Source organism: Dromiciops gliroides, chromosome 3 (assembly GCF_019393635.1).
Source record: "Dromiciops gliroides isolate mDroGli1 chromosome 3, mDroGli1.pri, whole genome shotgun sequence".
NCBI classification, from domain to species: domain Eukaryota; kingdom Metazoa; phylum Chordata; class Mammalia; order Microbiotheria; family Microbiotheriidae; genus Dromiciops; species Dromiciops gliroides.
Genome location: NC_057863.1, coordinates 548,390,069 through 548,400,701, shown reverse-complemented (window position 1 = coordinate 548,400,701; position 10,633 = coordinate 548,390,069). Strand labels below are relative to the sequence as shown.

Here is a 10,633-nt window from a genome sequence, read left to right as displayed (position 1 = left end):
GGCAAGTCACTTAACCCTGTTTGCCCCAGTTTTCTCATCTAGAAAATGAGCAGGAAAAGGAAATGGCAGACTGCTCTAGCATCTTTGCCAAGAAAACCCCAAATGGGGTCACTGAGAGTCAAGAACAACTTAACAAAAATAAAATAACTTTGTTTTGCCTCCTGAGGCCAAAGAGAGCAAATCTGATCCCTTTTCCATGACTGTCTTTTGGGAAATTCTCATACCTCCCCTATCCCCAGCTTTCTTTTCTCCAGGCTAAAGATCCCTGGTTCCTTCAGCCAATACTTGTGTGACATAGGCTTGAAGGGTTTCACCTTCCTGGTGACCCTTGAGCTTATCCATGCCCTTCCTTGAATGCTGTAGCTGGAACTTGAACACAAAGTTCCATATATGATCTTACCAGGGGAAAGAACAGGAGGACTGGTCCCCCTAAGAATCCATCACTTCATAATTAAGAAACTGACTTTACAGCTATAAAACTTGACATTGATCCTTACTAAATTTCATCTTTAATTCAGTGAAATGTTTGAGTCTGTCAAATTTGTTTAGACACTGTAGTCCAAGGTTAGCATTTTTGCTGGTATCATCTGAAAATTTGAGCAGTAGGCTAACCACACCTTTACTCTTTTCCAAGGTCTTGATAAAAATACTAAACCTATCCCTTCAGCACTAACATTCTGTGTTCTATGATCCATCTGATAATCCATATCCTAAGGTCTCTTCAAGCTTTAAGGTTCAATGATTCTAATTTGACAATATCAGTATTAAGAAAAATAGAAAATATGGCCTACAGTGTTTCCATTTATGGAACAATAATTTGAAATCTATTAGGCTAAACTTTAAGTAGAAGATAATGTTAGATTACATTAATTCTTTAGAACCCAATTAATGTTGTCTATAATTAAGACCTACACATGATACAGTACAGCCCTGGACTGGTACTCGTAAGATCTAAATTCTTGTTCCACAACTCCCACTTAGCTGAATCAGTTTCAAAGACTTTTTATGACTAGTGTCAACACAATTAAATGATATACAACAGCTCCACCTATAGGTTACTAAGTCAAATTATTACTTAATTAGAAATAGCTGCAATCATTACCAAAAAACCAACAAAACAGTACATCTTCTGAATTCTTGTATTTGAATCCTCAGTGTTCCTTTAGTTGGAATTTATTAACTACAATATCACAGTTTAAAAAAAATGCAGACGCAAAAATTAGGAGACTGCTGATGAATTCTACTTACAGTACTTCAGCACCAAAAAATTGGGCAGTTATGCTGATATATGTATATACAGGTCAACAATTTGTCAAAGTCTTAAAATGCTTATTTATAGTGAAATCTATATAAAACCATTAAAAACTTATTTTATTTACATTATTTAAAAAAATGAAAAGTACTGTTTCCTTTTCCACAACTTGTCAAAACTGACTCTCTAACCCTCCAGTCCATTTCCCTCCCCCACCCACCCCCTTTCTATCTGTGACATACAGTGATCACAAGACCCAAACATATTGCTTGAATAGACTGTGCCCTAAGAAGGTAGAACACCTTTAAAACATAGTAAGCTTAGAATATCAACTGAACATTTGTACATTCACAAGGGGGTAGACAACCACATGAAAGAGGCAAATGTATGAGTATACATATGTATGTGTGTTTTCCCAAAGCCTTAGTTCAATAAAAATGTGCAATTTCACAGTAAGAACTCATCCTGTAAATAATTATGATTTTTCCTAATTTGAACGAACATTTTCTTTAGGCTCAAAAAGTTTCTTTCCCTTCACATCACAGTGAAACATTCTCTCAGGTTTGTTCAAAAAATGTGTTCCTAGTTAAAAGGAGTATGTCAAAAGGGGCAAGGCCTGTTTTGAAATCTTTACATTTAAACAGAAAGTGAATAGTGCTGCCTGTGGCTCTAAGAATATTATTTTGTAAATAAATTAGCATACAACCTGTGAAAGTACACAAGTGTCAAAGACAGCCACCAAATCCACATGTGACCAACAGTGAATAACTGAACCTCTTTTAAGGATCCCAGAAGAACTTTAGTGCTAATATTTTTCAAAGTTCTTTAGTAATTCAATATGAATTGGGCCAAGTGCAAAATTGTCACCAGCTCAACATTTCCTGGGGCTTTGCAAAAAAATAAAAAAAAAAGGGGGGGGGGAGAGACTGAGAGTGAGAGAGAGAGAGTGTGTGTGTGTGTGTGTGTGTGTGTGTGTGTGTGTGTGTGTGTGTGTGTGTGAGAGAGAGAGAGAGAGAGAGAAAGAGAGAGAGAGAGAGAGAGAGAGAGAGAGAGAGAGAGAGAGAGAGAGTGAGAGAGAGAGAGATTGATTGAGATTTAAAACTGTCCCTGGTGTGCTTTTCCAAAAACACAATGTCCATTCACAGTCCTTTCCAATGGTGTTTTGTTTAGCAGATGCCAACTGAGAAACAAAAACAGGAAAAGTCTTTCTTCACTGCTGGACAAAGTTTTCTATCTGGTTATATTCCAAGAGAAGTTCAAACATCAGCTCTCAAGTTGTTGCAAATTTGAATTTTTTCCTTTTCCTTTTCTTTTTTTATTTTCTTTTATTCTTTTTTAAAAAAAGGACATTCCACCCTTGTGAGTTTCAACTCAAGTTTTAAAATGGTGCTTTGGCAGCAACATCTTGGTGAAATGCACCTGTCATTTCTGGATCCACGGCATAACTAATTGCAAAGTGCTCTCTATACATCAAAATACAAGGGATTCCCTGGACACCTGGGAAGGGAACCCGGCAGGTTTTAAAGTGCACTCTGGTGTCCAAAACACTAGGACCGTTCGGCTGAATTCTGGGACGGGCTGGGTTCTGTCCCCTCCTCTGTGCTGCTGTCCAAGTCCTGCTCCAGTACCGTCTCGTCTTCATCCAGCTGTTGACTAGTGAAGTTATTGAGTTCAAGAAACCCACTGGGTTCTACCACCACATTGGAGCTGGAGTGACAAGGAATGGAATACTGAGGGATGGTCTGCAACAGAACACACACATGACAAGGTTTTAACCTCTGCAGTAGCCCAGGGGGAGGGGATGAGAAAGGGAGGGGTCTTGGGGAGTTAAGACGAAAAAGATGGTGGCCTCAATAGGACACCAGCACGGAGGCTGGATGCTGAATGTTCTTCAAAGGCATTTCCTAGAGGTTATGAATCAAGGCAGTTAAAAAGGCATGAGACTAGAAGACAGGAGAGAGCTGGAGATCCAGTTCTGACCTCACAATCATAGAATCTTAGAGCTGGAAGCAATTTTGGAGATCATCTAGTCTGATGGTCTCATTCTATAGCTGAAGATGAAGAAATGGAGCCCTGCAGGGGGAAAATGTCTCTCCAGTCATACAATGAGATCACGGCAGAGATCTACTAGATTAGATGGTCTCTAAGACCCCTTTCAGGGCCAAAATTATATCTTGTACTTTATATATGTGTGTGTTATGTTCTAAGCATCAAATCATAAAATTTAGGACAGAATTACTGTGCTTAACTAAAGAAATAGATGTAAATAATCTTTTAAAAATATCACTTCCTACGACATACTGCCTTAACTGCCTCTTTTAGCTCATATTTATTGATAAAGTTAAAAACAACAACAGTTCTTTAAAATCAAAAAGCCAAACCTGAAATATCCAGACTGCTATTGTAAGGGCCAAAGACAATTCATGACATAAGAAATGATATATTAGATATAAGTAAGTTACATATTAGATCATATCCCAATGGCAATTCAACCTCTTCAAATGCTGGTTCTGCTTTATTTTATCATTCTCCATGGCCAAAGACACTGGAAAAAGTCTAGTGCTGGAGAATTATGACCTGCTTGGGAGTCAGGCTATCAGAGCTCTAGTCATAGGCTTCAGGAACTTACAAGGGCTAACCCCCTCTCTCAGGGTCTCAGTTTCCCCATATATAAAATGAGGTGATTGTGCAAGCTTAATTAGAAAACCCTTTAAAGTTCTAAAATCATTATTTGCGTTTAGACTGCCCACATATTCATAAGATGGCAACATGCCCTTTTAAACTTGTTAAAATGCTATTCCTCCTAAATATACAGTGACACCACATATTGTCTAAGTAACATTTCCAATGAGATAATACATGCACAGCATTTTGCAAACCTTAGAATGCTATAAAAAAATACAAGCTATTATGATTATTCCCTTAGAGAAAGCAAAGTGCTTTTATAAATATCTTTCATTAATCCTCAAGGACCTTTTTACTGAATTCTAAATTGGTGATTCTACTGCTTACAGAGAATAAATGTATGTGCCACTAATAGCCCTGTGAAAGCTGAAGCCAATTCATGGACTGGTTGAGAGTTAAAAGGGACCTCAGAGATCACCTAGTCAAACCCATTCCTTTTAAAGGTGAGCAGACAGAGGAGCCAAGTTGGGAAAGGACTTGCCTGGTATGAGCAGCATGTCAAGAGCAGTGACAGAACTCAAGCTTAAGCCTTGACTCCCAGCAACATAAAGCTACTTAAACATCTGCTATTACAGAGGGGTGCAGTGTGGATAATTCCAATCATTTCTATTTAGTTTTGGGGTTTGTTTGTTTTTTTGGTGGGGCAATGAAGGTTAAGTGACTTGCCCAGGGTCACACAGCTAGTAAGTGTAACAAGTGTCTGAGGCTGGATTTGAACTCAGGTCCTCCTGAATCCAGGGCTGGTGCTTTATCCACTGCGCCACCTATCTGCCCCTCTATTTAGTTTTAGAATAAATTATGAGTCTTATTTCCCGTGGTCCATTTAGCCACTTGGTTACATTTTTCTTGATTAGTTAGCATTTTCACAAAGTGACTGATGATGGGCAGGAGGGCATGGGCCAAAAGAACACTAAATGGGAGGCAAAGGATTGAAATAAGAATTTCATCATACGAATGACCTAGAATGAGTGACTGGGGCCAACTCAACTCTAAAATTTTAATTAACTGGTATCCACTTAACACAATCTTAGACTGAAATACTGCTAGACTCTTATCTACTCCATGCCCTCGGAGAACAATGGTTTTGGAGTCAGAGGACCTCTGCCACTTACTGGCTGGCTTCCTCTTTGGGAGATTTAGTTTCCTCCTTTGTAAAATGATCATCAAGGTCCCTTTCAACCTTAGATCCAATGAGCCGGTGTGCCCTTGGTATTCTACTTTAAGAACCAGAAAGTTGCAAATCAAAAGAAAACAAAAAGGGTAATGTCAGGAATTAAGATTGCTTTCTCCCATCCCCACCTACACACATACCCTTACACACACACACTCTCTCTCTCTCTCTCTCTCTCTCTCTCTCTCTCTCTCTCTCTCTCACACACACACACACACACACACACACACACACACCTATACACCTTCAGTCATTCCTATTACTCTTAAATCTGCAATCACTGTATAGTGACAAATGATGTCTAAAGCAAAGAAACAAAGGAACTACAAGATTGCCATCCAAGAATAATATTCATTAGTCTATGCTTACCAAGGCAGGAAATAGGATGGAGACATATTGGAAGCTAATCCAACAATGAGAACTGAAACAAAAATATTGTGGCTAGCCCTAGGTATAATAGAAAATGATGAGTTAAAACCAAGGTCCATCCAAAGGAAGTAGGCCAGAATGGGGAGAGGACTAAAAACCACCTCATGTTGGCAAAGGAAGTAACCTAACAGCTGTCTTTCCATGTTTGAGAGGCTGTCCTAGAGCAGAGCAGACGCATTAAGGTAAGAGCCAGAGGACAAAATTAGGAGCAAGAGGAGCTGTTCCAGGAAGGGGAGGGTTAGCTCCAAAGAAGGAAGACTGTTCTAATGACAGCAGCTAGCCAAAGAAAGGATTGGCTAGCTTCAGGGGCCGCGTCTCTTCATAGATCACATCACAGGGAGCATCTAGTCCTTCATCACTGAAGATGCTCCCACTAAGGTGAAAGGATAAGGATCATCAGTCACAGAAGTTGTACAAGACCATTCACGGTTTGGTAAAGGAGTAGACTAGGTAAGCCCTGAGGGAACTTCTGATTCTGGCATTTAAATTATATTTTTGCTGTATAATGAAATATGAAATGGACAAGAATAAGAGTAGTGGTTGCTAAGGAGCTACTTGTAAAATGCATGTCATTTGGCTCCTGAGGAAAAGAATTGGAGTGACCACCTAAAAGGGCCCTAGAAACCAGGGCTCTTTTGGCTGGCGTTAGTGCCAACTTGCTGAAATGACAAGTGTGGTGACTGAGTGTCTAATCATATAAAACAGAGTCCTGAGCTCCCAAGGGTACTGTGGGAATTAGGCAACAGTTACAAATAGTTTTGATCCTTTTCAAAGAAAGAGGATTTATAACTAAATGGTGCCATCTTCATTGTCATCTTAAAAACCAAATTCATCATATAATTTTTTAAAAATACCTTCTCTTTTCTCCTTGCTGCCATGGATTTAAAAGGTAGCTCTGTAACTTCCTAACACACATGCATAACCATTCTTCCCACATTCCCAGACTTTCTCATTTTCTGGCCAACTCTTACCTGGATAATAATTTCTGCAGGGCTCTCTTCCGCTTTCTTTTGGCCTATATTCTGAATACGTATGAACTGGCCCGTTGTAGGTACTCCTGGTGCTTCGATTTTCCGTGTTAAAGACGGGCCAACAGCAGAAGGACTTGAACAGGATTCTCTACATTTCTGTTGCTGGGGAGTGGAAGTCGCCAGCCCTACTGCCACCACCTGGGTAGAGGGTGACGAGTCGGCTTCACCAGGGAGTTTACTAGTGGCAATAGCCTTGTTGGGGGAATCCACTACCATATGTTCTACATTTGTGTCAATCTGAGCTTCCATCATAGACATTTTCAAAATGTCTGAGACTGCTGTCTTCTCAGATGCCTGCATGGGAGATATGCCTGTCACTGGCACTGCCAGCTTAGGCACAGAATTGCCACCAGTTATCTTTGTAACAGTGGGAGGCTGCCGCCCCTCAAAGGTTATCTTTGTAACAGAGGATCCTTGAGTTATAACTGGCTGCTCCACCTGAAAATCAAATTTGGGTTTTGTGTGTTACAGCTAGGTCTCTTTGATTTAAACCTAATCAATATCACCTGGACAAAATGGCAAAGTAAACATTTGTGACACTAGGAAGACAGTTTGAAGCTCAGTGTTTTAAATAAGGATAACATTTTTTTAAAAGGAGGCTGGAGAAGGAGGAAGGGGCTGAAATACCCCTTGGACAGCCAGCCAAGGTTCCTAGCAGGAAAAAGTCATAGCAGCCTTGTTTTCCTTTGGGATTTACACCCCCACATGGAACACTATTGTTCCCTTTCAAAATAATCTCATGTATATTTATATATGTACATGCTTCTGCCTTTTCAAATTAAGGGCAGTAAGAGAGGTAATTTTTTATTTTGCCTTTTTTTAAAAAAAAGATATATAGATATAATCATTACAAAATCACTGATTTGCCTCAGTGTATATTTTTTTTGATTGCCCACACATAAGATTGCGCTTTTGCAAAACAGGAGACAAATTTAACTAGATGGTGATGTAAACTACAAAGGAAGACGTACAATGGAGATCCTTAGGAGACTGCAGTGTACTCAGTTTTATTGCCACAGAAATAAAAATTTACGGGCATGGAAATGAATAATATTTTATACCTAAAAAAACAAAAATAAAAATAATTAGGGACATGGATGCCATGCACTGTTGGTCAATGTTGAAGTAATTTCATAAAAACAAAAACAAAAACAAAAACAAAAACTGAAAAAATCAAGTTCTGTGCGCTACCAATTTTTTTCTTCCTATATTAATGAGTACATTTCTTTCCTACTTCCAACCTCCGAGCAGGACAAGTATTACCAGCGCAATGAGGTTGTGCGTTTTTTTTTTTCCTCTTGCCAGGAGAAAGCCCCGCTACCATGCCTGGGCTGTGCGTGGTGTTTTCATTTTTTCCTTGAAAGAGCAGGCTAACTTTGCATGCTATCAATATTCCGTTACCTGGCTCGCCGGCTGTTTCTCAGAAGCTGCGGGGAGCTGCAGGGGACCCTGAGGGGGCGGGGGCTGGGGCTGCACGTAGATTTTTGGCTGATTCGGTGCCTGCTGGAGTTTGGGAAGCTGCTGCTGCTGGGTAGTTTTCACGGCCAGAACTTGTACTACAGTCTGTTGGGGCTGTGCCATTAGCGTGGGCAGCTGCCTTTCTTTGGCCCCTGGGTGATGCTGGGTGTGCTGCACCTCGGCCTTGATCTGTGCTTGCTCTGGCTGAAGGGGGGTGAGCTTTTGGTGTCTGATGGAAAGCTGGGGCATCTGTGGGAGTTTATGCTGGAGCTGATCAGCCTGCAGGTGGATGGTCTGCTTCTGTTTAGTCTGGAAGCACTGAAGAGTTTTCACTTGCAGTTGAGTCGGCTCCAGCTGGGGCTTCTGGGGTTTGGGGGCTTGTGACTGTGTCAAGGCCGATCTGTAAAACAGACCTGTCTGAGGGTCTAAAGTGTCCATCTCTTCCACCTCGCCTTCCTCAGTTCCAAGCTCCTCACTGTGTTTGGTAAAAGCTGTATGACTGCTTAATGCCTAGAGAGAAGGGAAAGGAATAAATTAGAAGCAAAAACCACCTGCACTGCCCCTTCATCAACTTCAAAAGAGCTGTAACTTCATCATTATGGATGTTTCCTCTGCTAATGCAGATAGCAACCCTTTGGGTTGTCTTATGAGTTGCTGTGGCCAAAAAGATTCATATTCTGCTGGCCAACCCTCTGCTGAAGAGTCTTCTACACTCAGCTAAACTTGTTCCTTCAACAACAGACACAGGATGTCAATGGGCTCACACTCAAAGCTTTTCCAGCTTGATAATCTGCCAGAGCCTGAACACCACTGGCATTGTCTCTGAGAGCCCAAGAGCCCCCTGTACCCTTTTTAGAGGCACAGAAGAATCCTTTTGTGCAAATTGCACTACTACAAAACCTAAAAAATCCCCCAAATTAATGGGTTAAGAGAGTCACTCAAAATCTCTCCAAGATTTGAGATCTTCAGAAGTCATAAAATGATCCCTCAAAATTGTTCCAGTTACATCAGAAGAATCATAATTTCTGCTGGGATCAGCCTATTCTCTTTACTTCAAGGTGCTTCCCCTACTATATTAACTGAAATGTCTATCTCTGCCGGTGTGAAATTGGGCAAGCCTTTGGGATGCCCTACTTTAGAAGGACAATGACAAGCAGGCGACCATAGATGACAAGGGTGGTAAGGGAATTGGCAATTATGCCCTAGGATCAGTTGGAGCAACTGGGAGTGCTTAGTATGGAGAAAAGAAAACTGGCAGGGAGGGTATGAAGGCTGTCTTCAAGCATTCTCTGGGTTGTCATGGAGAAAAGGGATTAGACTTGTTCTGTTTGGCCCCGGAGGGCAGAACTAGGAAAAATGAGTAGAAGTTGCAGAGAGACAGATTCAAGATTCACATAAGGAAAACCTTACAATAATTAGAGCTATTGTTAAAGTGTGATAGGTTGCCTCAAGATGGAGTGGATTTCACCAACACTGGATTCATTCAAGCAGAGGTTCAATACCAGCTGGTCAGGGATGTTGTAGAAGGAATTACTACTCAAGCAAGAACTAGACTAGACAATCTCTGAGGTCCCCTCCAACTCTGACTTTGTGACATTTCCTTTCTGGGGCTGCCTCCCTCCTCTGCAAAAAGAGAAGGTTGGACTAGAAGGTTTCTAAGATCCATTCCGGCACTGACATTCTAGAGATTATATGTTGTTATCACTCTGACAATACAGTTTCAAATCCAAGGCTTCTTCTTTATTTCTTCAGAGGTAGTTTATGGCTTGTTTTCCTTCTCTGGGGTAGCTTATTTGCAATTATGATAAGCTACAGCAGGTGATGCTATCATTCTGTGACCCTAACAAGAAGACACCTACCAAGATCTTGCATTTTGGGTTAGAACAATGGATGTTGCAGTACAGACCACCAACACCAGGCAGAACAATGTACTAGAAAAAGCAATGAATTTGAAATAAGGAAACTTTGGTCTGAATGCTTACTAAGAGCCTTTAGATAAATCATTCCCCCTCTTTAAGCCTCAGTTTCCTTATCTGAAAGTGGGAATAATAATTCTTGGAGAATCAGCCTCAAGGATCAGACAAAATGTCGAACTTTGTAAACCACAGCATCTGTCAATTATTTTCTCAAGAGTTATCATTCAAATAAAAATAGAATATTTCATCTGAAAAACTTTGAAATTTCTAATTAGTTCCTTCTTTTCTTGATTTTGAGTAATTTCTTCCCTGATGGTCATCTAACTGAGCCTGACAATGCTTTTTTAATTTAAAAGACTGGGTCTCCCTATCTTGTCCAAGCTAGAAGTTCAGCAGCCTGCCATGCACTTCATTCCAGCACCACTCAGTACAAGAGCCCTAACCTGCTCCAATTCTGATCTGCATTGGTCCACCTCTCTTTATATAGCCTTGTGGCTCCTCATTCTTGGGGGCTTACCATATTGATACTAGATTTAGTGCAGCGACACAAATTATCAAAGCAGTTCCCTGTAACTCATAAGCTAAAGAGATCTACCAGCCTCAGCCACCCTGGTAGCTAGGATTATAGGCACACGCCACCACTGTGTTATACGGATTAACTTCTGATTACAGAAAACACCTAGACTATCAG

General features: G+C 40.6%; 1 protein-coding gene across 8 annotated transcripts in view; it reads right to left on the bottom strand.

The window, feature by feature from the left end:
* Positions 1-1,123: 1,123 nt before the first annotated feature.
* The window catches only part of EMSY (EMSY transcriptional repressor, BRCA2 interacting), a 100,073-nt gene continuing 90,563 nt past the window's right edge, over positions 1,124-10,633 (bottom strand). For 5 of the 8 annotated variants that reach the window (XM_043995716.1, XM_043995715.1, XM_043995719.1 and 2 more), the window contains 3 exons: positions 7,970-8,536; positions 6,509-7,006; positions 1,124-2,994 (listed from right to left, as the gene is read on the bottom strand). In XM_043995716.1, the coding sequence (XP_043851651.1) occupies positions 2,800-2,994; positions 6,509-7,006; positions 7,970-8,536 (1,260 nt within the window). In that variant the 3' untranslated portion in view covers positions 1,124-2,799. Of the gene's footprint in view, positions 2,995-6,508; positions 7,630-7,969; positions 8,537-10,633 lie in introns of those variants that run through there. The other 3 variants (XM_043995720.1, XM_043995722.1, XM_043995721.1) reach the window with 2 other exon arrangements.